This window comes from Lepidochelys olivacea (assembly GCF_965140295.1).
Source record: "Lepidochelys olivacea isolate rLepOli2 genome assembly, chromosome: 1".
In the NCBI taxonomy this organism is placed as follows: domain Eukaryota; kingdom Metazoa; phylum Chordata; order Testudines; family Cheloniidae; genus Lepidochelys; species Lepidochelys olivacea.
In genome coordinates, this window is record NC_140411.1 from 166,746,517 (window position 1) to 166,773,962 (window position 27,446).

The 27,446-nt window shown below is 43.4% G+C and overlaps 1 protein-coding gene across 4 annotated transcripts in view; it reads right to left on the bottom strand.

Moving 5' to 3' along the window:
• The window catches only part of LOC311515638 (trifunctional purine biosynthetic protein adenosine-3-like), a 55,748-nt gene that overhangs the window by 20,609 nt on the left and 7,693 nt on the right, over window positions 1-27,446 (bottom strand). For 2 of the 4 annotated variants that reach the window (XM_084618873.1, XM_084618872.1), the window contains exons 5-18: window positions 25,617-25,728; window positions 24,834-24,902; window positions 23,787-23,912; window positions 20,759-20,846; window positions 19,207-19,292; window positions 18,198-18,366; window positions 13,833-14,064; window positions 13,599-13,693; window positions 12,540-12,691; window positions 9,821-10,019; window positions 8,941-9,192; window positions 8,430-8,582; window positions 5,831-6,034; window positions 4,690-4,839 (exon numbers count right to left, since the gene is read on the bottom strand). In XM_084618873.1, the coding sequence (XP_084474999.1) occupies window positions 4,690-4,839; window positions 5,831-6,034; window positions 8,430-8,582; window positions 8,941-9,192; window positions 9,821-10,019; window positions 12,540-12,691; window positions 13,599-13,693; window positions 13,833-14,064; window positions 18,198-18,366; window positions 19,207-19,292; window positions 20,759-20,846; window positions 23,787-23,912; window positions 24,834-24,902; window positions 25,617-25,728 (2,087 nt within the window). Of the gene's footprint in view, window positions 1-807; window positions 1,684-4,689; window positions 4,840-5,830; window positions 6,035-8,429; window positions 8,583-8,940; window positions 9,193-9,820; window positions 10,020-12,539; window positions 12,692-13,598; window positions 13,694-13,832; window positions 14,065-18,197; window positions 18,367-19,206; window positions 19,293-20,758; window positions 20,847-23,786; window positions 23,913-24,833; window positions 24,903-25,616; window positions 25,729-27,446 lie in introns of those variants that run through there. The other 2 variants (XM_084618875.1, XM_084618874.1) reach the window with 2 other exon arrangements.

The following is a 27,446-nucleotide window of genomic DNA, read 5'->3' on the forward strand; positions in this document are numbered from 1 at the left end:
ATGAGTATGTAATTGATTCTATTTAACAAATTCTAGCTTTCATCTATATTTTTTTCCTCTTATGAATAAACCTTTAGATTTTAAATTCTAAAGGATTGGCAACAGCATGATTTGTGGGTAAGATCTAATTTGTATATTGACCTGGGTCTGGGGCTTGGTCCTTTGGGATCAAGAGAACCTTTTTTCTTTTACTGGGGTATTGGTTTTCATAACCATTTGTCCCCATAACGAGTGGCACTGGTGGTGATACTGGGAAACTGCAGTGTCTAAGGGAATTGCTTGTGTGACTTGTGGTTAGCCAGTGGGGTAAAACCATAAAACCAAAGTCCTCTCTGTCTGGCTGGTTTGGTTTGCCTTAGAGGCGGAAAAACCCAAGCCTTGGGCTGTAACTGTCCTGTGCTTTAAGCAATTTGTCTTGCATTGGCACTCTCAATTGGGTCCCACCAGAACCAGCATCACTGAAATAGGCGTTTCAGGAATGGCCTCCCCCCTGCCTTCTGCTCCTTCAATGTCTCCTCCTAGGGGTTGCGGGCTAGTAGGGGAGGAGAGGAATGTACAGTTGTGGCCTCTTATGAGGTGGTACTGGTGGTCCAGTGAGTTGCCACCAATATGCAGCCCAGGGTCCCAGTATGGCCATTGGAGGTCCCATATGGGAGTGGGGTGGCATGCAGGGTTGGTTCCACCACCCTTTATGACAAGTGCAAACATCCTTGTGGCTGTCAAAGAATGGGTTCCTGAAAGGATATGTTGGAGAATCCTGAACAGAGAGAGAAGAGACGAACCAGAAGTCTCCTTCATCCTCAATATCATCCAGTGAAAGAGCACCCACAGAAAAGGCTGAAGAGTCCTGTGGTACTGGAGGATGGTGGTCTGGAGATCAGGGTCTTGGTATACAGAGATTCTCAGTACCTATGAGTGAAGCTTCCAGTTCATCCATTACAAGCAAGTAGAAGATCAGTGCTGATGCAGTAGGTGAAGACATGGTAGCCAAAGCCAAGGGTGCTATTGATGGTGATTATACTGACGTATGCACAGATGATGTCTGGTGTAGTTGCTCGTTCAGTACTGAAGTGCCAAATGGGTAGGTACCAACAGCCAGACAGTGCCAATCTGAAGCGCTTACACTTGCCCTCCTTGTCTCTACTGGTGGGTACAGAGACCCTGTTGGAGCAGTATCTCTTCTTCAAGCTCCAAGTCCTTCCAGCCCAGCCAGAACTGGAGGAGAGGTCCTTCAACTCAATGGTGCAGAGTCAAGAGGTTGAGGCTTCTGAGACTGTAGACCTTGGTGGGTACCTGGGCTTTTTTGGAGCTGGGTTCTTAAGATGAGCCTCCATGCCCCTCTTTTTAGAGGTCTTCCCTGAAGCCTCCAACGTCTTCCCCTTATTAAGGGAAGGCTGTGCTGTGGTTGAAGGACACTGGATCTGTCCAGAGACAGATGTACAGGGCAGGGGGTGTCTCCTGACTTGACTCAGAAGCTGGCCAAAGGGAGTGTTCCATCCGCAACAGTCTCAGTTCATTCTCCCTGCTCTTCCTTGCCCTGGACTCGAGGGCCAGGCAGACGTTGAACTTCTGGGAGAGGTGGGACTCCCCCAAACAATGGATACACTTCGAGTGGCTGTCTCTAACAGGTGTAGCCTCTTTGCAAGAGAGACAGTATTTGAAGCGTGGCAAGCCAGGTATGCCCTGCCAGGAAAAATAAGTCTCTCTGAGGGGGGAGAGAGGAGCAAAACACACCTCTCACCACTTATCTCTACCCAACTATAACAATTATTAACGACTAACTGATAGTAACAAAACTATAGAAAAGTACAATAAAAGACAGCTGAAGCACGCTTAAGGCTGACATGCTAAGGATCTATCTCAGGCCAGGGTGGCTGAGAAGTAACTGAGCGCATCCCAAAATAGCCTCGGTGTCTAGCATGAGGAGGCATGGGGTGCATGCATAGGCTAAACGCACACTGCCCACACTTAATCTCTGATCAAAGGTTTGAGAGGCACATGCACACCTGAAGCACCCATAGGGACACGACTCAAAAAAGAATATCTGTTACAAAGAGATAGGAACTATGAACACAAATCCTAACAACTTAATACAACAAATTATGTCTTTGGGGTCCACAAAATAAACTATGTTCAACATTTCCATGGGCTGCCATTATTAAGCCCACAACATTTGTGTAGGCACATCCATTTCCACACAGAACAAGCCACATTCATACATGCTGACAGTGCCTGGTTCAGGTAAGTGTCCTATTTGGATGCATCAGTTCCTTTTTGTGCATGTAAATGTCCACTTATACATAGTTGTTTGCACATGTAAGTTTTACAGGTGCAGTAAATGATGCCTACTAAAAAATATGGCCACTTCTCTATATTATCTATGTATTTTAATGCACCTGCATTGTCTTGGCTCCACATACATCACCACTTCATACATACATTACTGGAGTTCCCAGAAGCCCCTAAGAGATCAAGGCCTTGTGGTGTGCTAAGTACTGTTCAGCATCTAAAGCATTATTTCTGTCTGAAAGGATTATACTCTCCACTTCAGACACATGAACATGAAACAATCCAATAAACCTTTATATTAAAAGAGGTAGACTCTGTGTGAACTAACCACAGTCACAGGGCTGCTGTATCTCATGCACATACTATTTTTAGAAACAGTTTTTAAGAATTGTTTGCTTACGGTCAGGCCTTAAGGGATAAACACACCCCTTCCACACACCAACTCAAGGAACCAGGTGTGGCTCAGGGAGTTTAATGGTGGGGCAGAGAGGAAGGAATCCACCGTGCCCTAGGTCTCTCTCTGGCTGCGTGTGTGTCCCACCATCCCCTCGTGCCTTGGAAGCAGTGTTGCAGGGGACTTTGCCTCTTGCACCCCCTGCCACCCATAGTGGCTAGTTCCTTAGCCTCTCTCTGCCCCCATCTTCTCTCAACTCCCCCTCTGGCTGTTGTATGACTTGGCCCTTCAGTCAATTCACATAAGAGTCTAAACTCTTTCCAGGGTAGCACAAACTAATCCAAATGAGTCTTCAAAAATATTGCCCTTATGCTCCTATCGGGCTTTACTGTCGTTCCCTTACTGGCCCTACCACAGGGCTTCTCCTGCAGAAGCTTAACTTGCTCCTGTAGCATTCTCCCTCCATTGTATCCAACCTATTTGAAGCCCTGGGATAGGGGGTGAGGTTTTTTTATTTGTTTGTTTTCTTGCCAGAAAGGCCTGTCTCCTCAGCAGTCTCTCCCCAACTAACCTCCCTCAGTCTACTTACAAGACTCCTCCTTCTCTGGCCAGGAGGCAATTAGTTACCCACAAGTTCAGAGCAGGACTAACTGGGTTCTTTCCCTTGCCTCACAGGTAATGAGGGTTAAGTCCCTCCACAGACTGCTTTCAGGACCCCATACCAGCAACAGCCCCATACACTACTGCATGCCCCCTCTATGTATCCACTCTTGCTCCATTCCCCAGTACCAGGATACAGCAAGACATGCCACTGAGCTGGGCTCTGGTATGCAGTGGGTGCAGACTCCCCAAATCTTGCCCCTTTCCACACAACAAAACTATAATGGTTCAACTATGTCTGACCCTGACAGACATGGACAAGAGCAGGATTTGCCCTGGGTCAATCTACTTTTCAAGTGGAGACCAGCCCTGAGAGTGACAGTAGGGGGACCAGCTAGTGCCAGGCGTGGTGGTGGTGGTTTCTGTCCACTGAGAATCAGACAGAGCACCACATCAGTTCACCAAACAACCATTAGATAATAATTTGTGGTCACTACTGACATGGGTTTTATTTGATTTGGCAAGGAAGCGACAATGTGTTACTAGCATCCTCTCATATGTTTCATAAGTGTTTGGATGCATGAAAATACTATCTGCTTTAACAAGCACTCGAATGGAAAAGGACTAAAGAATTTGTTGATTAGCAGTGTGCAACAAGGTCAGTTGCCTCCCACATGCTCCCTTGTGGTCAAGGGTGGCTCTGTGATCCCCTGCCTCAGTTTCCCCTCCGATACTCAATAACTCAAAATAAAGAGAGTTTCACAAGTCCAATAACAGCCCATCCTGGGATCTGGTTTTAACAAAAAGTTCCAAACAAACACAAAAAAGTCTTTCACTGAGCCTTAAGCTGGGCACAGCCCCTCCTCCCTGAGGTACTGTCTCTTCCTTTGTTCTTGGAGACAATGGAGAAGACAAGCCCTGGCCTGCCTTTTTGGCCTTCTCCCAAAACGGAAAACAAATCTTCCAGCTGGGTCTTTCTACCCAGCCCCAAGTTCCTTCCTCAGGGATCACTGCAGGAGACTTCTCTTCTTGTAGCTTCACTCAGCAGTCCCCCATTGGCTGTCCACAGGTCTCTGTTTTTCTACCCTCCCAGAGTGCTGCTTTAGTCTCATGACTGGCTGTCATGTGACTAATTCATTCTCTCAGTGTGGGATGGCAAGTCAACTGTGTCACAGATGGGCTAAGACTTATCTCCTCATAGAAGGGCCACCCACCCTGTGACATACAAGTAATGTTTTTCATTGGCTAGTACAGAACAACTTTTTGATCTTTGGTCAAATTCAGCCCTGGTTTAAGAAAGTACAACTGCAGTAAAGTAAATGGAGATGCAAATGCTTACAGTGGGGCTGAATTTGGCCTTTCATGTGCTAGGATGTCATTGTGTGCGATGAAAAATGCAAACTCACCTGTTCCAGAGATGAGAACAGCTACTTTCACTTTGCTTTTTTTGGGCTCGACATGCAGGTGACTGTCCACATCAGCAGCATTCTGCAGAAACTGCAATCTCTTTAACTGCAAGGCTTTAAGGAGATTCTTGACTTTGACATGAGAAGATCCTTCAAAGTAAAATATCAAAATACCTTTCCATTTAGAATCAACTAAGCAAACCTATCAGTGATAATTTATGCTAACATCAACACTTATGCAATATTTGAAATATAGACGTGAATAACTTAACTAATCCCATTGAGTTCATGTGGAAAGTTACTCACATGTAACAGTTTGCAAGACTGGGACCTAAAATAGTAAAGATGTACTAACAGATCTCTTCCATCCCATATCAAACCCTCCCTTCCTCCCAACCTCGTGCTGCCCTACAGGGGATGCTAAAAGTGATCTCAACTGAACCAAAACTTCCTCATGTCTCCCTTACTAAAGCTGCAGCTTGCAGCTCATAAAGGGCCTGGTGAAAGTCTCACTGCATGCACACCTAAGTGGATGGAGTTACTTAATGGAGATTCACCTAACTGGGGATGATCTAACTACCAGTTGGCAGACATACAAGCATGTAACAGTAGCCATCTTCTACCCTCAAACTTTGCACAAAATAACTATTGCTATCGTCATATGGGAGTTTTGTTGTCAAAATGTTGGTAAAATATGACCCAAAGAAATAATTCTTTTATTGCAGCCATAACATTAGGAGTGCCTATATGGCTGTAGACACTGTAGGGAGATTTGCCTAAGTTTCAAGCAATTTCTCAGGTATTTCTGTCCACTGACTTAGTAAGGTTCATCTCTAGTAACAAATTACTTCTCACTTGATCTATACTGAAGAATGAAGGACCCAGTTCTACAGGGTGTGGAGTGGAGGAGAAGTGCACGTGAAAGCATGTTGTCTCCTAATAAGTGCTCAGAACCTCACAGGATTAGATCCTTAATGATCTACTTTGTGTCGGTATACAGCTTAAATAGGGTATCTCTAAGGGCCTGGTCCAAACCCCATTTAAATCAATTAATGGCTTTTCATTATTTCAGTGGACTTTGGATCAGGCCCTAATGAATGGAATTCCATTTTTCTTATTTCAAGTTAAGAGGTCCAGTAACCTGTGTGGCTTGGGACTACATTTCCAATCAGCCAGGCTTCCTCATGCCTCTGTACATCCTTCAGAACTTGCTGAGCCAGCTCCTTGTCTGCCACCAAGACAGCACCGATCCCACAATTAAACGTTCGGGCCATCTCCTCTTCTGAAAGGTTCCCCTCTGTTTGGAGCCAGGAGAAGATTTCAGGTATCCGCCAACTATAAGCATCTGAAAATGATTGAAATGTTTATAGATTGGCAAAAGTGTTGGATATAAACCATTGTATAATCGATAATATCTTCTACATTTTAAAACCATTGGGCAGCTATCTTCCTGTGCAACACACATTAAAGCTTATGGGAACTGCATTGCACAGCCTATTGAAAACATACTGCTGTAGATGAACAGTGATAGAGCAAAGTGACATTTGTCCCAGATCAGTCAGAAACGTCAAGCCCCAGGCCATTTACATCCACCGTGGAAAGTGCAGGGGTTGCCTTGTGCTGTGCAGGTGGCTCAAAGTGACTGAATTCAGAGAGTAGAGGAGTTTGCTACTGACCAGTGGTTCCCAAACTTTTTAATAAGCAACCCACCGCTGCACTCTCTCTTTTTTTTTCTTTGTGACACACCATTACATTTATGCAACCTCCACCCTGGTACCACAATCCTAATACTGGCCCTGTGTGGACAGGAGGTGGGGAAAAGGGGGTTAGAGGGCGAGCCCATCCCACACTGACATGGTGCCTCCTGTCTCACAGAGCTAGGCCGGGGAGGGATGCAGTGTCACTCGGGTTTGGGGAGAGACAACCAGGCCAAACCTGAGTGGGGCTGTGACCCTGTGCTGGGTCTCAATGCTTGGGGTGGGGAGCTGGGCCAGCCCTGCAGGACAGGAGCCACCGCTGCAGTGACAGCGTGGGGCAGGGCCATTTTCCAACCTCCCAGGTCTCCCCTCTACATCAAGCTGGAACAAGTATATATTTACCTAGGGCCTCACGACTCATCTAAACTTTCTATCAGGACCTACCATTTGGGAAACACTGCCATACACTTTATGATAGGTAATTGTGTGCACTGAAAGGTGAATTGGTGCACTGCCATTGAGCCAGCAGTCAGCATACTTTGTAAAGTTTATCAGCACCCTAATGATTTTCCCAAGGTTCATCAGGAGCAGTGCAATGTTGGTCATAGCCCGCTGTGCCCTCATGTTCCTATTTGAACACTTAGTAACCTTTAAAACTTGATTGTAAAGTTCAGAAGCTTGGTCCCATGCACCATATTGCAAATAGAGAGAAACCCAACAGACCTAATTTTAATTATCTCAGACTGTTCACTCTCAAGCTGAGATCTGGCAAAAATTTTAGACAGAATATTCTAACTGTGATGAATACCTTTTTTTTAGTGTCTTAATTTACAAACTTGTCTAATTAGCTCCAGCTTTGCTAGACCGTTTGTCTATTGACAAGCCTCCCTTGCAAATTTATCTCCACAGGAAGAGAACTAGAGAGACTTTTCTTTTTTTAAATGAAAGTTTGTCTCCTGTAGTCAATTGGTGGCCTATTTTAAGCTGACAGAGCCAACACACCATTCTGACATAACTATATAAAATTCGAATTTTATCATCTAATCTTAGATCGTGGGCATAACTAAATTAAAACAGTATACTCCGTTTTCATTTCTTTCCTTTCTATTTTCATTCTACTGAAGGACAGAGAATGTTAGAAGACTTTGTGGACTCTGCTGAACACCTATATTTTTAATATCTTGTAATTTATAGATGCTTTGTCCAATTTACTTAAAATCTGAGAGAAATTTTTCTCTCAGCTACAGACATTATGTGCTAATTTTCTATCTGACATTCAGTTCTGTGGACTTTTGGCTGGTGGCCAAGATCAGACTTGTAATGGAAACCGAGAAGCTACTGCCTTTCCAGAACACTATATTAGATATATATAGACAGTAGCCCAAAGTGTACAATTTCACTCCCTTACCAAGCGCTTAACGTTCAATCTGAGTACGCAGTTTGAGAAGCAGAAGCTATCTTAATGAATTCTTAGCCCCTCCTAGAAACAGATGCTCCTTAACAGCTACAGATTTTGCTGAAACTTGTTAAAACTATAAAACAAACATTTTAAGCAAGATGTTTATAGACCGTGCCCGTGCTTTGTGCCCATTAAGCCACCCAGAGGCTGTGGACCTATGGTACTTCACCTCTAAGGATATGTCTACATTGCAAAAGAACACCCACAGCAGCAAGTCTTAGAACCTGGGTCCACAGACTCAAGCTCACGCTATGGCACTAAAAATAACACTGTAGCTGTTCCTGCTTGGGCAGGAGTCTGGGCTCCAATACCCAGCATGGTGGGCAGGTCTCAGAGCCCAGGCTTCAGCCCAAGTAGAAATGTCTACACTGCTACTTTTAGCACCGTAGCATGAGGCCAAATCTGTAGCCTCAGGCTCTGAGATTCGCTCCGAGATTCACAACTGGGATTCCTGCCCCCTCCCCCTCTGCTTGAGGAATATACACATACCCTAAGTCTCCTTAAGACCAGGCTTAAAAAAAAAAAAAAAAAGGTCTATATTAGATGTCATTTACCTATAACAGAAAAGGTTTTTTTACACTTACCCAAAAATACACTAAATGATTCAGGTAGGATTCTGGGGATGCTTTCCAGTAACCCCCCACCAGCGATAGGGGCAAAGGCCTTCACGTGCCCTGAACGAAGGACTGGCAACAGAGCCTTGCTGTAGATTTTGGTTGGAGTTAGCAATAGTTCTCCTGTGATCATAAAAGTTTACAAAATCATTAGAGATAAAAATCAGTGCAGAAGCACTTTTATCAGGCAATACAAGAAGTTATGCTTTTATCAGCATTCCTCTTGCTATCTCTGGGACATAGGACCTGCCAAGAGTAGCGTGGGAAGACTGCAAGAAGTGTCATCACACTGTGGGGAAATGGATGAAAGATCTCAGAAACCAAGGAACTGGACCATGGGCCTAAAACTGGGTTGGTGGCAACCATAACTAGGAAATTCAATCTTGAGATCTAAAAACCCTGCCAGTGTCTATTTAAGAAAATAACTGAACTGGATTCACTTCCAGGAAGGTTCACCTTTAAAAAGCAGATATTATTATACCTAATGGCTGGTCACCACATCCACCAGGTACTGGAGATGAGTAGTGCAGGGAAGACATTAAGAGAATCTTCCTTACAAGGCTAAAGCCATGGCTGTGAATCCCAGAAGAAGCTAGTCCAATGATGACATCCCCCTCAGCAACTCTCTCCAGCTGCAGGAACATTTGGCCTCGTTCCACTGCACCAACTGCAAAGCCAGCGAGGTCGTACTCTCCAGGCGAATATATGCCAGGCAATTCAGCAGTCTCTCTTCCTAGGGGAAGGTAGAAAGAAGGCAGCACTAACTGTAAACACATCCGCATTTCATTTCTAATGTGGAATCAATGACAGTTTTCAAATTTCAGAATAGCAGCTGTGTTAGTCTGTATTCGCAAAAAGAAAAGGAGTACTTGTGGCACCTTAGAGACTAACCAATTTATTTGAGCATAAGCTTTCGTGAGCTACAGCTCACTTCATCGGATGCAAGTTTTCATATTGGGGACATATTCAGTGTTGCTACAAAGACAGGCACAGCTTAAACTGCATGTTTCAAAACAAATCCAGAAAAGTGTTTCTTACTTCAAAGGACCACCAAAAAGTTAAGCTCAGAGTTACAAAAATGAAAAGTGGGAAGGGGAAAAGTATTATCTGAGCACAGATTTCTGGGACAAAATCAAAATGGCACCTCTGGGCGGGGAGGGGAAGTTCCCCATACTGGATATTTCTATTTGGAGAGGGACTGGACATTTTTTTAGTGCACTAAAAATCCAGCACCTCAAATTCTGCTCCCATTTACACCAGATTAAGTGAGGGAGGAGAATCAGGCTCAGTGTCTGCGTACTAATGGCAGTAAATTTTATATCAGAACCTTCAAATCCCATACAGGAAGTGAGTGCTCGTACCCAAGAGAGTGCATCCTGCCTTCTTACAAGCTTCAGCTGTTCCCGCTATAACTGCTTGAGCCACTTCAGTGTCAAGTTTCCCACAGGCAAAATAGTTGAGGAAGAAGAGGGGCTCTGCTCCCTGAGCCAGGATGTCATTGACACACATGGCAACCAAGTCCTGGCCAAGGGTGTCATGTTTCTTACACATCTGTGCAATCTGCAACAAGACAGTGAGAGAACCAATTTATAGCTGTGATAGGAAGCAAACAGCAGCTCTGACATGGTTGCCACGTCAGAGGAAAGAAAAGCAGACAATCTTCTTATCACCTCCGCTGTCCACTATAGAAATCAGAAATGGGAAAGTCTTGTCAGATCATCTAGTTCACGTCCTGGCTCTCTGCCTGTGCAGAATTTGTCCCTTCAATATAGTTTTTTAAAATTGTGTGCTGAGTCCAATATTAGATTGTCCTAAAGTGATGGGGCATCCATCAGTTTCTTCATGATAACTACAGTATGTGCTTATCAATATCTATATAAAATTAATCCATCAAACATGGTTTTGCGTTCTGTACTACTTAGTTTATTGTTTTCATTTAACAATATAGCAAAACTCAAAGAGCATCATTAAATAACTTTCTTTTGCTTTATTAGGTGTAAAGGGGATGAGACTTCCTCCTTCCAGTGATATTTCACTGACCCTCTCTGATAAAGAAGCCCCATCTCATTGTCACGGACGACAACTTGGAACTGTTCCACTGTAATGCAGGGCCTTGAATGGAATGTTAAAAGTCATACTGTTTACTAATACATGCTGGCTAGATATAAATATATCATGTTAATAATATGTATTTCCTGAACCATATGTATATTAGTAGGTATTAAACACCAGTAACATTAAGCACAAACATTGTAACAGCAATATAGCCTAAACTGGCCTATCCCATAATCCTGTTCACTAATGCTAAGTATCCCATAACACCTTGCATTTGCTGAAGCACGCATTCGGCATGAATGTATGTATCTTGATTTTGACAAGTTTCCTATGTCTTAGTACAATACCTGGAATGCTAGTATCCAAAATGACAATAAGGAAGCAACAGGACAACAAGTTAGGGAACTGGATCAAACAGTTGGATTTTAGTGATGTGTAAAGAAACGTAAAATTTGCAAAACCACATCAATAATACCAGCTGAAGCGTGTAACTTGGGGAGCATGCTTTCTTCATAAGGTGCATATAACATACCTGCATGGGACTGCTCTTCAGAAACTGGTACCCCATAGAACCTTTTTCCTGTACCATATTAATAAACCTGACTGACGCTGGTTATTTGGCCTTGAGTATATTTCATAACGAAATAATGAACCAAAGCATGGTCAAGCAATTGATTATACAATTTATCAACACACAAAATTAAGTCTGGTTTCCCCAAGAAAGACTTCTAATTTATTTATTTTTAAGATTACCATATTGCTTGTATACATTCATCTCTGCTTCCCATAACAACTGTCACTGAGGGTTTCTCTAAAGTAGGGAAATTTACACCAGTGTAACTACAGATGGGTTTGTTTACATTGGTGTAGCTATGGCAGTGCAGTTAACGCTGGTGCCAACTGCTAATGCAGACACAGTGCACTGATGCAAATCAGGGCTTGCATCAGTGCAACTTACCCTGGTAACTGATAGCTACACTGGATGAAACGAGCAGAAAAAATTTCTGTGTAGGGCTGAATGTTTGGCCTTATCTACAGTAGGGAGTTGCACTCATGTAGCTACACCAGTACAAAACAATTCAGTACAGAAAGATTGAGCGGAAAACATAAGTAAAGACTCCCATTGGCTTCAATGGGTGCTGGATCAGGTTCACATGCAAAATCTGGGTTTGGTTTGCAAAGCCAGGACTCTTTCATCCCAGACCAGTGGGGACTGGGAGCACTATGGAGTTAAGTTATTCAGCATCTTTTGTCACACTGTAACAATCCCTCTGGTTCAGCTAGCAAACAGCATTGATGGGCATTAACAAACTCTTGTCAGCCAAGGAAGAGTCTCGGGAGTGAGGGAATGTAAGACAGAGTTGGGGACAGTCCTCTGCTGATTTGTTGGGGAGAAAGTGTGGTACTAGGCTTCCCCAGCAGGAAACACTCAACAGTCAAAATATCATCATGGCTGTTCTAGAACTTTCATTTACTCCCAAATACGTACACGCACATATACACAAGTCTCAATTAGCTTAATCTAGGAAGTGCAACATACTTGTGGTGGTGAGGCTGTAGGGAGACAGGTGGTGGTGGGTGTAGGATATTTGTTATGAGTGTGTGATAGCAGCATCTCATATCATTTGACTAGCGTGGACTTGTAGGGTATGTCTACACAACAATTAAACACCCAGAGGTGGTCCAAGTCTGCTGACTTGGGCTCACAGGGCTTAGGTTGTGGGGCTGTAAATTTGGTCTGTAGACATTTGGGCTTAGGCTGGAGCCAAAGCTCTTGGACACAGCAAGGGGGGAGGGTCCAAGAGCCCAGGCTACAGCCTGAGCCCAAACATCTACACAGCAATTTTTAGTCCTGCAGCCTGAGCCCAGATCAGTTGATCTGGGCCAGCTGCGGGTCTTTTATTCCAATGTAGACATACCTCCAGTGTCTTTACAATGCTCAGAGTTGTAAGCTATATAATATATTGTGCTGTTTTTAAAATTCTCAGCAAACATGAGCTCTGGTATGGGCATGCCAGTGGTTACCTGCAGTTTAGTTCCAATGCCTTTAGCTCGAGATACCAAGATAGGATCATCATAACCAGTTGCTTTCAAGTCAAAGAGATCAGTAGAGCCTCCCAGATCTGCATGGCTGCCTGCCAAGTACAAAAAATGCCCAGGACAACTTTTAGGTAATTCTAAGGAAAAGAAACAACAAGCAGCATTACTAGTGAAAATCATTACAGCTTGGACAACTTATTACTGGTCTCACCGACTAAACTAGAAACATGTACAATCATATGAAGTACAGATCCTGAAATCACATATTTCACGTTGTTATAACTAATATTTACAGCCCATTATTTTGTAAATTAGAGTGTATCTACAGCAAAAAATCACTCGTGACCAGTATTTACCAACTGATCCCTTGTTACCTGATAATCTTTCTTATTTCACTTTAAAAACTAATTATGTAACAGAAAGCCTTCCTCAGACCACATGACTGTTACTAATAAAAGGCACAGCGTGAACAGCAGACCTCAAAATTCAGTGTTCATTAGCAAGATCACAGATACCTGTCTGCATATCATACACTGTTAAAACAATATATGAAGCTGGTACGAGAACTACTGTTAACAGTTGACTAGTGGTAATACTGCATTACTTCAGTGGACACTGACATAATATTCTACTAAAAAGCTAGTTGCAAGGTTTGTTATACTACAGTAATCTAGTGTAATGGTTCCCAAACTTTACTGGTTTCATACTATCTTAAAAAATTGATGATCCAACATTTCACTTCACAGCAAGCTCTCATTCCACAAGTTCCCCTTGTCTAGTGTGTCAAGGTCAAGCCAGGGATGTAACTGAAAGAGAATGTCATTCCCCTTGTTTAACAAACAAGAAAGACAGAAGAAAATGATAATTCTCTTTGGTAAAGATGATTTAAACCCCTGGTTCAATCGCATACAAGTGATATTGCCTCATTAGCGATACCAGTGCCAGGTGTTTCGCCTGAGTGGAAAGGTCAGTCTGTTCATTTCTTAGGAGAAATTCAGATTTCATTCAAAATAGAGGAAGTTTGCAGAACTGTTCTAACCTTACCTGATCTACTACCAGTTGCAGTTGGTGGTTCAGATTGATTAATCAAAGCACTGCTGGTTAGAGTGTATACACTTACATCATCATGTACCAGGCCTCTGAAAAAGAGAAAAGGGGGCACATTTGAGGTTATAGTGACATTTTCTGCATCACTGTTGCTCATCACAGAATCAGAACAATATGAATGGCTGTGGGCTAGGCAAGCATCTATTTCTGCTAGTGCCCTTGCTTACATACACAGACGGCTGGAGGAAAGCTATAGCCCGATAACCAATGTCCTTTCTGAAAATGGCACCCTTGAACAGTATGGTTGCTACTCCTTTGTTGGCTTCTTCCAGTGCTGACATCAGATCCTCCTTGACAGCCGTTACCGTAAGGACTCTGCCACCATTAGTCACCACTTTATCACCTTCCATGGCTGTGCCTGCATGGAACACCTCCACCCCTAGCTCTCTCGCTTGTCGAAGTCCTACAAAAATGAAAGCAAAATTAGATCTCATTATTTTAAATAAAATATAATGCTGGTGACAGCGCTGGCAGCTGAAATTCTTTTTCTGCCTCATTGCACAAGTACAGGACAGGCAGTGGCCCTACACGCTTCCTTACACTTTCTCACCAATGTGTGTATCCAGAAAAGATTACTTCCAGGGTGAGAGAGTAGCTCACTTCACAAGCCCATTCTATCCTAAACCTTCCTGCTGAGTCTGCCCTCAAGAGCAGCAGCTCATAGAATAAGAGAGATGCATTAGGACATTTAAAACTCACCCACCTGCCATGGCAAGATGTTTTCAACACCATGTTTTTGAAGAACTTGTCCAGTCTAATTTTAAATGATGCTAGAGACAAGGCTTCCCTTGAGATACTATTCCACATGCCAGAAGAACTCGTTATTCGGAATATTTTCTTGATATTCATCCTGTATTTTAATTTTCATCCTATTACATCTAGTTATACTGCTTAGACCACCCTGAACCATTCCTCGCCCTCCACAGAATCTGCACCCTTCAAATACTTGTAGATGGTTGTCTCCTCACCCGTAGTCATTGTTTAAGCAAGTTAAAAACCTTTAGTTCTTTCAATATATACTAGAAAATAAGGGGTTTTTTTGGGGTGGGGGAGAGGATTTGGGGGGTTTACTGTTGAGGTTATTTTTGAGGGAGAAATTTGCTACTATCATCATTAGGCAGAAAAATCCAACATAGCAACTCCCTGTGACGAAGCGGGACTGTTCTTAAGGTTCTTCCTCTGAATAGTGTGGGGGTGCCTCAGTTTCCCCTATGCAGTTCTTAAGTATCTAGGTGGTGGGGTAAAGGTGTATGATCGTTGCAGAGCCCTGGAGGGCAGGTGTGTGCAGGGGTCTGGACACAGAGAATGGCCGACACCCTGTTTCCTGGCAACTGATAGCCAGGGCCCTTCCCCCCTGCAAGGTGAGAGCTAAAGGGTTGGAGAACAAAGGAATCAGGTGACCTCCTGGTCCGGGAAAGGGACAAAGCCCAGAGGAGGGGGGGCTGGAGAGAGGTTCAGTTTGCAGCTGGCTGGGGACTAGGAGCGAAGTGCAGACATGGTTGTCTGGCTCACTGCCCCCCAAAATGGACCCGGCTGAGGGGTCCTGTTCTCTGCACCTACAAGCTCTGTTTTAGACCATGTTCCTGTTGTCTAATAAACCTTCTGTTTTACTGGCTGGCTGAGAGTCATGTCTGACTGCGAAGTTGGGGTGCAGGACCCTCTGGCTTTCCCAAGAGCCTGCCTGGGCGGACTCGCTGTGGGAAGTGCACGGAGGGGCAGAGGATGATGAATGCTCTGAGGTCAGACCCAGGAAGGTGTGAGCTGTGTGTCCTGAAGACAGTCTGCTCACAGAAAGACTTCCCCAGAGTCCTGACTGGCTTCATAGGGATCAGTTCCAGAGCATCACCCGGGGACTCCGTGACACTCCCAATTTCACAATAGGCAAGGAAGTGTTTTTACCAGCAAAAGAAACCCTTTCCACTTGCTGCAATTATAATGTGTCACATTGCTATGCAGGCTGCACTGCAGTGAAGGTCAGAGCTTAACGACAGCTGGCTGTGCTTCATGACTCTGATTTCAAATTAACTCCTGTGCCTAACGTTTTAAGAGAACAGTTTATTCTGGCATATGTTTTTCACATTCTACATACAGTGTAAGCAACAGAAAAACACATAGGGCAATCATATTCTAGTTGTGATATGCAAAGATTCTCATTTCCTTCTGTCCTGAAGAGTTTAGATGTTGCAGGGGGTTAAATGTATGCACACTAAGCAATGGCTTATGAATAAAGTGTCAAACTTAACCAGGGATTTCTTTGCATGTACTGTTTTTTGTTATTACTCATATTAGATTTAGGGTTATTGTAACTGAAATATACACTTCTTCAGAGCACCACGGGGATAAGCAAAATAAAGACACTGGCTGCACGGGAAGAGGATGAGGAGGGGGAATGCAACAGCAGCACTCTTTGACTCAGACAATTTCTTCAGGAACATATGGTGCAGTGGGAGCTTTGTAACATGGACTCCTCTCTGCACTGCTCAGGCTTGCTAGCTGGTGCAGAGGGAGGACTTGCAGACCAGATATGGTGTAGGGCAGTGGCTCTCAACCTTTCCAGACTATTGTACCCCTTTCATAGGATCATAGAATATCAGGGTTGGAAGGGACCTCAGGTCGTCATCTAGTCCAACCCCCTGCTCAAAGCAGGACCAATCCCCAATTTTTGCTGCAGATCCCTAAATGGCCCCCTCAAGGATTGAACTCACAACCCTGGGTTTAGCAGGCCAATGCTCAAACCACTGAGCTATCCCTCCCCCCTTCCCCCCGCCCCCATAATAAATATCTAAGGAAAGCACCTCACTGCTGAGGGACAACAGACACTGCTAGAAGCTACTGTACATGCCCCAGTGAGCTTTGAACTCACAACCCCTGGTTTACAAGACCAGTGTTCTAACCCCTGAACTATGGAGCCAGGAGTCTGATTTGTCTTGCACACCCCCAAGTTCCACCTCACTTAAAAACTACTTGCTTACAAAGACCAAACAAAAATACAAAAGTATCACAGCCCACTGTTACTGAAAAACCGCTTACTTTCTCCTTTTTACCATATAATTATAAAATACATCAATTGGAGTATAAATATTGTACTTACATTTCAGTGGATCGTATAATAGAGCAGTATAAACAAGTCATTGTCTGTATGAAATTTTAGTTTGTACCGACTTCACTAGTGCTTTTTATGTAGCCTGTTGTAAAACTAGGCAAATATCTAGATGAATTGATGTACCCCCCTGGAAGACCTCTGAGTACCCCCAGGGGTTCATATACCCCTGGTTGAGAACCACTGGTGTAGGGGAAATGCACTCTGCTCCTGTTATAAAGGTTAATAATTTTCAGTATTACACAGGCCAAGGTGGCGATGTTCCAATTTTAGCCTGCCATTGTCTGGCTGAGACACCTGGCTCACCTCACCTACAAGCCAGCAAAGCTGAGCTAGTACAAGGGCACATGTGAAAAGGTGACACTCCATTTTGTGCTCCCCACAAAGTCGCTGGAGAAATTCTGAATTGGTCAGCCAGAATTCCACCAGGAACTCCTAGCGCTCTAGACCAGGGGTTTTCAAACGTTTTTCTGGCAACCCAGTTGAAGAAAATTGTTGATGCCCGTGACCCAACGGAGCTGGGGATGAGGGGTTCAGGGTGTGGGAGGGACTCAGGGCTGGGGCAGAGGGTTGGGGTGCAGGGGTGAGGGCTGCGGGTAGGGCCAGGAATGAGGGGTTCAGGGTGTGGGAGGGGGCTCTGAGCTGGGGCAGGGGTCTGGGCGGGGGGTGCAGGCTCTGGGGTGGGGCTTGGGCAGGGAATTGGGGCGCAGGGTTGGGGTGCAGGCTTACCTCCGGTGGCTCCCAGTCAGTGGTGCAGCAGAGGTGCAGAGGCAGGCTTCCCGCCTGTCCTGGCACCGCAGACGGTGCTGTGCCCTGGAAGCAGCCAGCAGCAGGTCCAGCTCCTAGGCAGAAGCACACAAGCGGCTCTCGCCCGCAGGCACTGTCCCCACCAGCTCCCATTGACCGGGAACTGGCCATTGGGAGTGAAGATCCGGTGCTCAGGGCGGGGGCAGCGCATCCCCTCCCCACCTAGGAGCCAGACCTGCTGCTGGCTGCTTCCAGGGTGCAGCGTGGGGTCAGAACAGGTAGGGACCAGCCTGCCTTAGCCAGGCAGCACAGCCAACAGGACTTTTAATGGCCTGGTCAGCAGTGCTGACCAGAGCCGCTGTGACCCAGTGCCTTACATTCCGCGACCAAGTACTGGGTTGCGACCCACAGTTTGAAAACCACTGCACTAGAACCCTCTTCTCATCCCAACCCCAAGCCACAGTCTGGTCCTTAGAGAGAGCGCTGTTTGAAACAGCTAGCCCCTGTGGTACTTTGGACAGGTGTGTAAACCTACATTTCTGTGACGATGACTGTCCCCCATGCACGGGTGCAAGGAGTCCCTTCTCCCCATGTGCCTCCTCAGGACCAGTAACAATATGGCTCTCTGCTAAATGAAACTCACTGGGCCCCTTGCAGTAGTCCTGGTCTGGAATTTAAGAAGAAGTTACCTGTTACCTCCAGGCCTTTGGCATAGTCTCCTGGGTACCCTTCACTTGCCATAACCACAGACACAGCAGTACGGTTTTCTGACCAAGCTGGCATGCAGCTGCAGAGTTTCCCATCAATTGTTGCTTGAATCACTTCATAAAAGTCATTTTTAAGCAGTGGAAGAATTACCTGCAAAAGTATGCTAAACAATTTAGTTAAATGTTTTTTGTTAACTGTTAAATATCAAAAACTTATTAAGCTTTTCTTCAAAAACTAAAACTCACATGAAGCTCACCTTAGTGAGCAAAAAATGTGTTGGAGAACAGGAAATATTTTGCTACATTTGCAGATTTGGAAATAAAATCAGTGAACATTAATTTACAGCAATTATTCCCAGACACTAGAGCTGAGAAAAAATTGATTTTTCTGTTTGGTGGCTGGACAAAAAAAGTCTGAAAACAAAAAAATTGGCTAGTTTTAAAACAAAAATTGTATCAAAACATTTTGTTTTGACATTTGTTTCAAAACTACATTGTCTAAACAGCTCATTTTGACATTTCCAAGAATTTTATTTTCAGGGTTTTTTCAGCTGAAACTGTTCACTGAATTCAACCTGAATTCAGATAGTTTCAGTATACCAAACACACATTTTTGGCAAACTTACTATCACTAAGAAAATTTCATCCATTGTTAGCAACAGGCAGAAAGCAACCATCACCTGTAGAGACCAAGTATGAAACTACTTAGCACAAATTTGTCTGGGCTCCTTTACTACTCAGAAAACCACAATTTGAGCAATAACCTCAAATTGCAAACTAAGCCAATGAACATTTCACAGAAGATAAATGCTAACAAGCAAATTTCTAATAGTTACTGCTACATTCTCAAAGATGCTCTTTTGTAAATTTCCATATTTGTGGTAGATATGACATACATCCTGTTAAATTATGTAAATTACATTAGTAGCAAGTTATTAGATTCTGGTATGGAACATGGAGCATATTTAGCTTTCCAGCATCTCTCACTCACCTGGCACTGCGGGTCACCAAAGTGGCAGTTAAAGTTTAAAATTTTCACATCATCTTTAGTACGCATTAATCCTGTTTGCAGCACACCTGAACAGAAAGCAGAACTATACAAGCTAGCTCAAAGCAGTTTTTTCACTTTCTTTAAAAGCAGTAAACTGAAATGTGGGATAAACTTATGTAAACTGTAGGGAATCTTCACCATGGGTTCTGCAAAATGTTTGTATTCTATGGCAATCCCTCTAAAATCCCATAAAAATCCAGCAAACTGCATAGCAGTGCCATAAGAAATGTATTCTGTGATAGATTACTGAAGATACTAGAGAGGGACAGAGCGAGTTCAGAAACATTTGAGTGTTGCTAAAGTCTAAACACACAGAGGCAGATTCTGCCCTCTGACAAAGCCCATTAATTGCAGCCACCCTGAAGGTGTAAAGGGGCCTTGAAAAAATGCACAAACACCTCCCAAAGAATACCTCCTGTACAGGGGAGATTTTTGTTTATTTGTAAAAACAACGAGGAGTACTTGTGGCACCCTAGAGACTAACAAATTTATTTGGGCATAAGCTTTGGTGGGCTAAGACCCACTTCATCAGCTGCATGGAGTGGAAAATACAGTAGGAAGATATATATACATAGCACATGAAAAGAAGGGAGTTGCCTTACCAATTCTAACGAGACAATTCAATTAAAGTGGGCTATTATCAACAGGAGGAAAAATCACTTTTGTAGTGGTAATCAGGGTGTCCCATTTCAAACAGCTGACAGGAAGGTGTGAGTAACAGTAGGGGGAAAATTAGCATGGGGAAATTAGTTTTTAGTTCTTGTAGTGACCCACCCACTCCCAGTCTTTATTCAGGTCTAATTTGATGGTGTCCAGTTTGCAAATTAATTGCAGTTCTCCAGTTTCTCGTTAGAGTCTGTTTTTGAAGTTTTTTTGTTGAAGAATTGCAGTATCTTCCTATTGTATGTTCCACTCCATGCATCCGATGAAGTGGGTCTTAGCACAAAAGCTTATGCCCAAATAAATTTGTTAGTCTCTAAGGTGCCACAAGTATCCTTGTCGTTTTTGCTGATACAGACTAACTCAGCTACCGCTCTGAAATTTGTTTATTTGTGTGGCACTGTATAGCTAGGCTCAGCAGAACTCAATTTTAGTTTTATATAATTTCAACAAAAAAGATTAAAAAAAGCTTAAAAATAAACTGTAATCTATTTACATTTTCAAAGATATGAAAAATTATGAGTGGGATCAGACAATTATTTAATGACAGAAGATGCTGAGATTTAAAAAGTAAAAGCTTTATAACTGTTAAAACACAAGTTGTCAACCTCATGTCAATATATACAAAGTGAATGTCCTTAAATCAAACTCTAATGGGTTCTCAAGCAGCATTTTACTTACTTTGCCTATCTGTAACTTTCAGTGCTGGGGAGATTTAAAGTAGGATGGGAAACTAGTGCATTCTTCTTTGATGGAGATAATTTGGAGTTCAAAAGTAGTTCAACAGAATTACTTGGCATGTGCTTACTCTATCATTCAGGTGAGCACTTACCTACATATGTTGTTCCCTGTTGTCTCATACCATCAACAACGTGTTGCAGGATAGAGTCTTTAATTTTCTCTAGAAGAGCTTCAGGAATCTGATGAGCAATTCCAAATTGAGAGCGTAAGCCTTTTATGGTATGTTTCCTCTTATTATTAATTCATCTGAGTCTCTTAAAAAGCACTGAACATAACCCATTTATTTTATACCAGTTACGTTGTCATGTTTCCAGAAGAAGTGCCTGAATTTAAATTACAGTGAAAATGTAAGATAGCACCAAGATGTTATTTATTAAAAAGCTCTTTCTCTGGTTAAAGATCTATCACACGACATTTCTTTTCAACACTGTCTTTTTCTCCTGAAAACCATAACATTCTCTTGCTATATGCCTATTTTCACCCAACATACTTTGTTATTTCTGCAGGACCTTAAGAAGTCATTGAGTCAAGCGCCTTGCATTGAGGCTGGATCAAGTATACCTAGACTATCCCTGACAGGTGTTTGTCTAACCGAGAGGTTCTCAAACTTCATTGTACCATGTGACCCCCTTCTGACAACAAAAATTACTATATGACCCCAGGAGGGGGAACTGAAGCCTGAGCCCACCCAAGCCCCGCTGCCCCGGGCAGGGGGCCCCAAAGCCAAAGCCTGAGCCCCACCACCCCTGGCAGGGTGCAGGGGCAAAGCTGAAGCCTAAAGGCTTCAGCCCCAGGGGGCCTGTAACCTGGGCCCTGCCACCCAGGGCTTGGGCTTCAGATCCAGGTGGTGGGGCCCCGGCTTTGGCTTGAGCCCCAGGCCCCAGCAAGTCTAAACCAGCCCTGGTGACCCCATTAAAACAGGGTCACGACCCACAGTTTGAGAACCTCTGGTCTAACCCATACTTAAAAACGTCCAATGATGGAGATTCCACAACCTCCCTCAGTAACCTATTCCAGTACTTAACTATCTTTATAATAGAAAGTTTTTTCCTAATATCTACCTTGAGTCTCCCTTGCTACAGATAAAGCTCATTGCTTCTTGTCCTGCCTTTAGCGGACATGGAAGACAACTGATCACAGTCTTCTTTATAACAGCCCTTAACATATTTGAAGACTTCTCAAGTCTCCCCTCAGTCTTCTTTTCTCAAGACTAAATATGCCAAGTTTTTTTTTTAAACTTTCCTTATAGGTCAGGTTTTGTAAACCTTTTATTATTGTTGTTGCTCTCCTCCGGACTCTCTCCAATTTGTCCACATCTTTCCTGAAATGTAGCCCCAGAAGCACAACTGCCAGCTTCCTCCTTTTCCTGGGGGTGCTCAGCCCCCACTCATCCCCAGGCCCCGCCCCCCACTCCATCCCTTCCCCCCAGGCTCCACCCCCACCCCACCTCCACCCCTCCTCTTCCTGCCCCCTCTACTGAGCATGCCCCATCCCCGCTTCTCCTCCTGCCCTCCAGTGCCTCCTGCACACCGCGGAACAGCTGATCACGGCAGGCAGGAAGCACTGAGAGGGAGGGGGAAGAGTTGATCAGCAGGGCTACCGGCGGGCGGGAGGCGCTGTAGGGGAAGGGGGGAGGTTGGCTGCCAGTGAGTGCTAAGCATATTCAGCGCCTATGCCCAGAACTGTACAGAGAACTCCAGCTCAGGCCTCAGGAGTGCTAAGCAGAGCAGGACAATTACGTCCCTTGTCTTACCTACAACACTCCGGTTAATATACCCAAGAATGTTATTAGTAGATCACAAATTGAACATGAAGCAACAATAGCCTCCAGCTCCTTTTCAGTAGTACTACCATCTAACTAGCAGTTATTCCCCATTTTGCAGTTATGCATTTGATTTTTTCTTCCTAAGTGTAAGTACTTCACACTTGTCTTTACTGAATTTCACCTTGTGGATTTCAGACCAATTCTCTAGTTTGTCAAGGTCATTTTGAATTCTAATCCTGGCCTCCAAAGTGCTTACGAAACCCCACCCAGCTTGGGGTCATCCACAAATTTTATAAACACAGTGCTGGATCTAGAACAGACTCTTGCAGCACCCTACTAGATATGTCCTCCCAGTTTGACAGCAAACCAATGATAACAACTCTCTGAGTACGGTCTTTCAACCCTTGTGCACCCACCTTATAGTAATTTCATCTAGCCTACATTTCCCTAGTAGTTAAGAGAATGTCACTTGGAACTATGTCAAAAGTCTTAATAAAATCAGGATACAGTATATCACATCTACTTCTTCTCCTCCTTCCCCCGCATCCACTCGGCTAATAACCCTGTCAAAGAAGGAGATTCAGTTTATTTGGCACAATCTATTCTTTACAAATCCTTGTTGGTTATTACTTATCACAGTACTATCTTCTAGGTGCTTAAAAATGCGTTTGATAATTTCTTTCCGTATCTTCCCAGGTATCAAAGTTCGGCTGACTGATCTATAATTCTCCACGTCCTCTTTTTTCCCCTTTTCAAAAGATGTTTGCCCTTCTGTAATCTTCTGGGATCTCACCCATCCTCCACAGGTTCCTGAAGATCAATGTTAATGCTTCAGCTAGCTCCTTAAATATCCTCGGTCATCAGGCCCTGTTGATTTGAATACATCTAACTTATCTAAATATTCTTTAACCTGTTCTTGCTTGTGTTCCTTCCCCAGGTTAATGTTACTGTGTTAAGCAGCTGGTCACAAACATTCTTTGTTACCAAAAACAAACAAACAAAAAAACAATTCTGAAATCATTAACTAAGGTCATGTTTAATATACAGAAAGCCTCCAGACATGTCAGGAATTACACAGGTCCACTTTTTAAAGTGTATGCTCATTTCCAAAGTTACTAACAGCGTGGGAGGCACACCATTCCTAAAATTAACAGAAAAGCCATGAGACCATTTCCCAGTCCAAGAATGAATAATAGGACTGGGGCTCCATATCCTTATGCAAACAAAGCACTGACTTCACAGGGAGTTTTGCCTACATAATGGCAACAGAATTGGGCCCTTATTAACAAATTCATCAATGCTTAATTACATTTCATAAGTAAATTTGGAAAATAAAATCAAAAGCTCACTAAACCTGTGGTGCCGGGCAATAAGCTCCCATCCCGGCAGTGTTTGGGCCCTCGTCTCCATCTATTAGCCGTTTGTGGGCCTGGACTAGTGGCATGGGGGCAACAGTGACACCATCAGTGAAGCACAAGCACTGTAAAGAAAAACAAACACCACAGAATGTACTCAAATGGTTATGTTCTGTATTAACTGAAATCAGCTCAGAAGGCCACAGATTTAGCCCTGTCATTAGTATTTAAGGTTCAAAACTAGAAAACAATGGGCCAAATTCATCCTGTTGTAACTCCACTGACTACAAGGAGTAGCCTGTCTTAATTATTTATTTAGGTATTAACAAAGATTTCTGGAGACAATGGTTTTGATTGGTGAGGGCTGCATATAAGAATTCCTTCTACTATATTATCAGGGCTGGGTACATTAAGGTCCTGATCCAACAAGCCCACTGAAATGTATGCTTTCTTTAGGCATGTGAGTAGTCCCACTGACTTCAGTGGAACCATTCAAGTGCTTAAAATGAAGCACGTTTGTAAGTATTTGCAGGATCAGGGTTTAAAAAGAGAGCAAAATATTATCTTTGGTAATGGAGTAAAATCTTGTGTAGAGAATTCATCTTATAACTGTGACATAACATCCAGATCTGTGTCACATAGGTAAGCTTACATTTTATCCTGAAGAGAAGTAACATATAGTTTATAGCAAGGAAGGCACCACAGCTGTATTTACAGATAAAAAAAGTGAACTAAGCATTGGGACAACAAAGTAAATATATTAAAAATCAGCAAACACTTTTTTTCTCCTCTAGAGAATCAATTCACCCCCATGCCCCCAGATCACAGTTACTGCATATTTACAGTTAATGTAGAATAGAGTTGTACTGAGAATGTATATTGACTAACTTGACATCAGATTGCATCTCTTACATATTTATGTAGTAGCCATATAAAACACAAACTAGTTAAAATGAAGAATTCATGCTTTTAGGCAAAAAGTGTAACAACAATACAAGTGCATAAAAGAATTTGTGACCAAACTATTGAGCCAAAACTGAACATACAGATAGCTCTTCCCCTTCAAGAAGTTCTTCAATGACAACCGTCTCTCCAGCCTCTCCAAACACTCTATCCTGCATTAAAAATATTCTTTAGTTATTAGCTGTGACATCCATCAGTTAGATTATGTCTTCTCTTTAAAAAAGAAAAGCATCGCAAAGAGAAGGAAACATATACTTACAATATATGAAAAGAGTCAGTTTATGTTAATCCTGGGATTGTGGGCAGAGACAACCAAAGAAATGAAAAGACCACCCCCCTCAGATCAGAGAGGGGCCACAGAACCCAGAACTTAACTGATTACATATGGGACAAAAAAACAGGGATGAAGATCACAGATACAAAATGAGGGATCTAGAGGGGAAACCAAGGGGAGAACACTGGTCAACACCATTGCCATGAGAAAGGGTCAAAGGAATCCACCCAGAGGAACTCTGCCCAGTTATGTGCCTGGGCAAGGCATCAGGAAAATGGCCCAGTGTCACAAGAAACAGCTAGTTTTGGTGACTGAAGCCTTCCTTTTACCCAGAGAACAGGTATAGCATAGGCAGCAGCAGAGTAAGCTTCCCAGTACACCCGCCCTGAGCTGGAGGGACCTCCCTAGGTTAAGAAAATAATTAAATTTCAAGGTCCACTCAGCTCTCAGGCCAACAAAGTGGTGGGTTTTGTGGTGAAAAGCACTTGTCTGTTCGGTCTAGAGAACGGAGTGAGATCCCCAAATTAATTTCTTCCAGGTCACTGGGCAGCGAGAATCGGACCTCACAGTATTTAAATAAAGGGTAGCTTACCTGCAAAATCTCTTGCACAGCTCTGCAGGCTTCCTCTTTGCTGGCTGCAATAATTACTTCTTTTCTAGCAGCTTGGCCACTAGCCTTTACAACCAGCGCAGGAAAGTCTGTGCTATAAGTGATGGCAGGGCACATTAGAGTCAGGATCGGACATCTTCAATGCATCCTCTAAAAGGTAAATTTCTAACCTGAACACTTAGAAAATTTCCCCTTTTTCTGAGGAATAATACATTAAAATGTACCTGCTTGTACCAATCTTACATGTCATATTTTCAGATGGACTTAATGTGGTTTTGTGGCCTAAGCACAGGACTGGCAACCAAGAACTCCTGATGTCTAGTGCAGGCTCTGACATTTGCTCACTGTGCAGGTCACAGTCATAATTAATGCCGAGTTTTGCACTTAAAGCAGGGATTCAGCTACTTTGTTACATGAGGAATATCGTGTATTTTACTCAACTTTATAGCATTTATTCTTTGAGCATAAAATGATTTATCCAATTCCGAGAGATAGCTTAACCACATTTTATCCATCTTTCCTCCTTCCTCAGATATTGGACAGTAAAACTAAATGGAATATTTGAACAGATTGTTCATAACACCAACATACAAATAGACACACATTCTGATATAGCACGTTTTCTTGTTCATATTTTAATCCACTCCAACAAAGCCCAATTGTTGACTTCAACGGGAGCAGGACCAAGCACACAAAGCTCATATTATGCAATGCATGGCATGCCAATCTGGGATGGTTTTTCTTCTTTGTGTTGAAGGTTCTTTTATTGTTTACATATCAAAGTTCCTTTGCATAACTGTAATAGAAAATAGCGTAGTAGAACTTGTTTGGGTAAAATTAGTAAGAAGAGAGGTTGTTTTTTTTTAAAATGCATGTTCTCATTGATACTACCACATGTTATACATGACATAAGAGAAAACACAATTTGTGGGGCCAATGCATGGCTGTAGAATAGAACAGTTGTACAGCAGTAGCTTTCTTCTGTGGTCAATTGAACTATGGTAATGGAGCGTCACTACTTAAGGCCAGATTGTGAACCCCTTCTTCACAATTGTGAGCCACTCCCCCAAAGAATCCTATTGACTTCAGTGGGACTACTTAGAATCACTGCTCACCAACATGAGTAAGGAATATGCAATCTAGCCTTAAACGAGTAAGAAATCGAGCTTCAGCTGTGAGTATGTGAATCCTTTCATAGTGCTCCAGGAATAACACGGAAATCTGTGATGGCACACAGGAGAGCCTGATCCATATATAAAATATCTGAAGAAAACTTTAGTTAAATATAACATTATTTTTCTTAGATCAGTTTTTTCCTTTATCATGGATGGCCAACTGTTATCCTTATGTAGTTTAACAGAGAAAAACCTCTCTGATCTCTGAGCTGAAACTTGAAAAACTGCCATTGTGGCCCTTAGTACCATTAAAGTTGCCCAATGGCCATCCTTGTCTTTGATTATTAAAGTACCTTAATGACAGCTAGTAGCTAATAAAGCATCAACAAGTAAAAGAAAGTATGAGGTAAAACCATGGGCGGTGGGTGGACCCCCCACTTTGGGGAGGCTAGCCCCCTGGCCCAACCCCTTCCAAACGAGGTCCTGCTCCCCCATGTCAGGAGCCCTGCGCCCCCCCATCCATGGCCAGAGAAGCCCCGGGCTGGCGGAACACCAATCCGCTCCCCCTGCCAATGGAGGAGCCCCAGGCTGGCCCTACGTGTGCTGGCCGACCAACCTGAGCTGGAGAATTGGGAAGGCAGTGCGCCTTGCCTCCCGAGACCTCCAGACGCCCAGCAGACAAACAATGAGCTTTTTA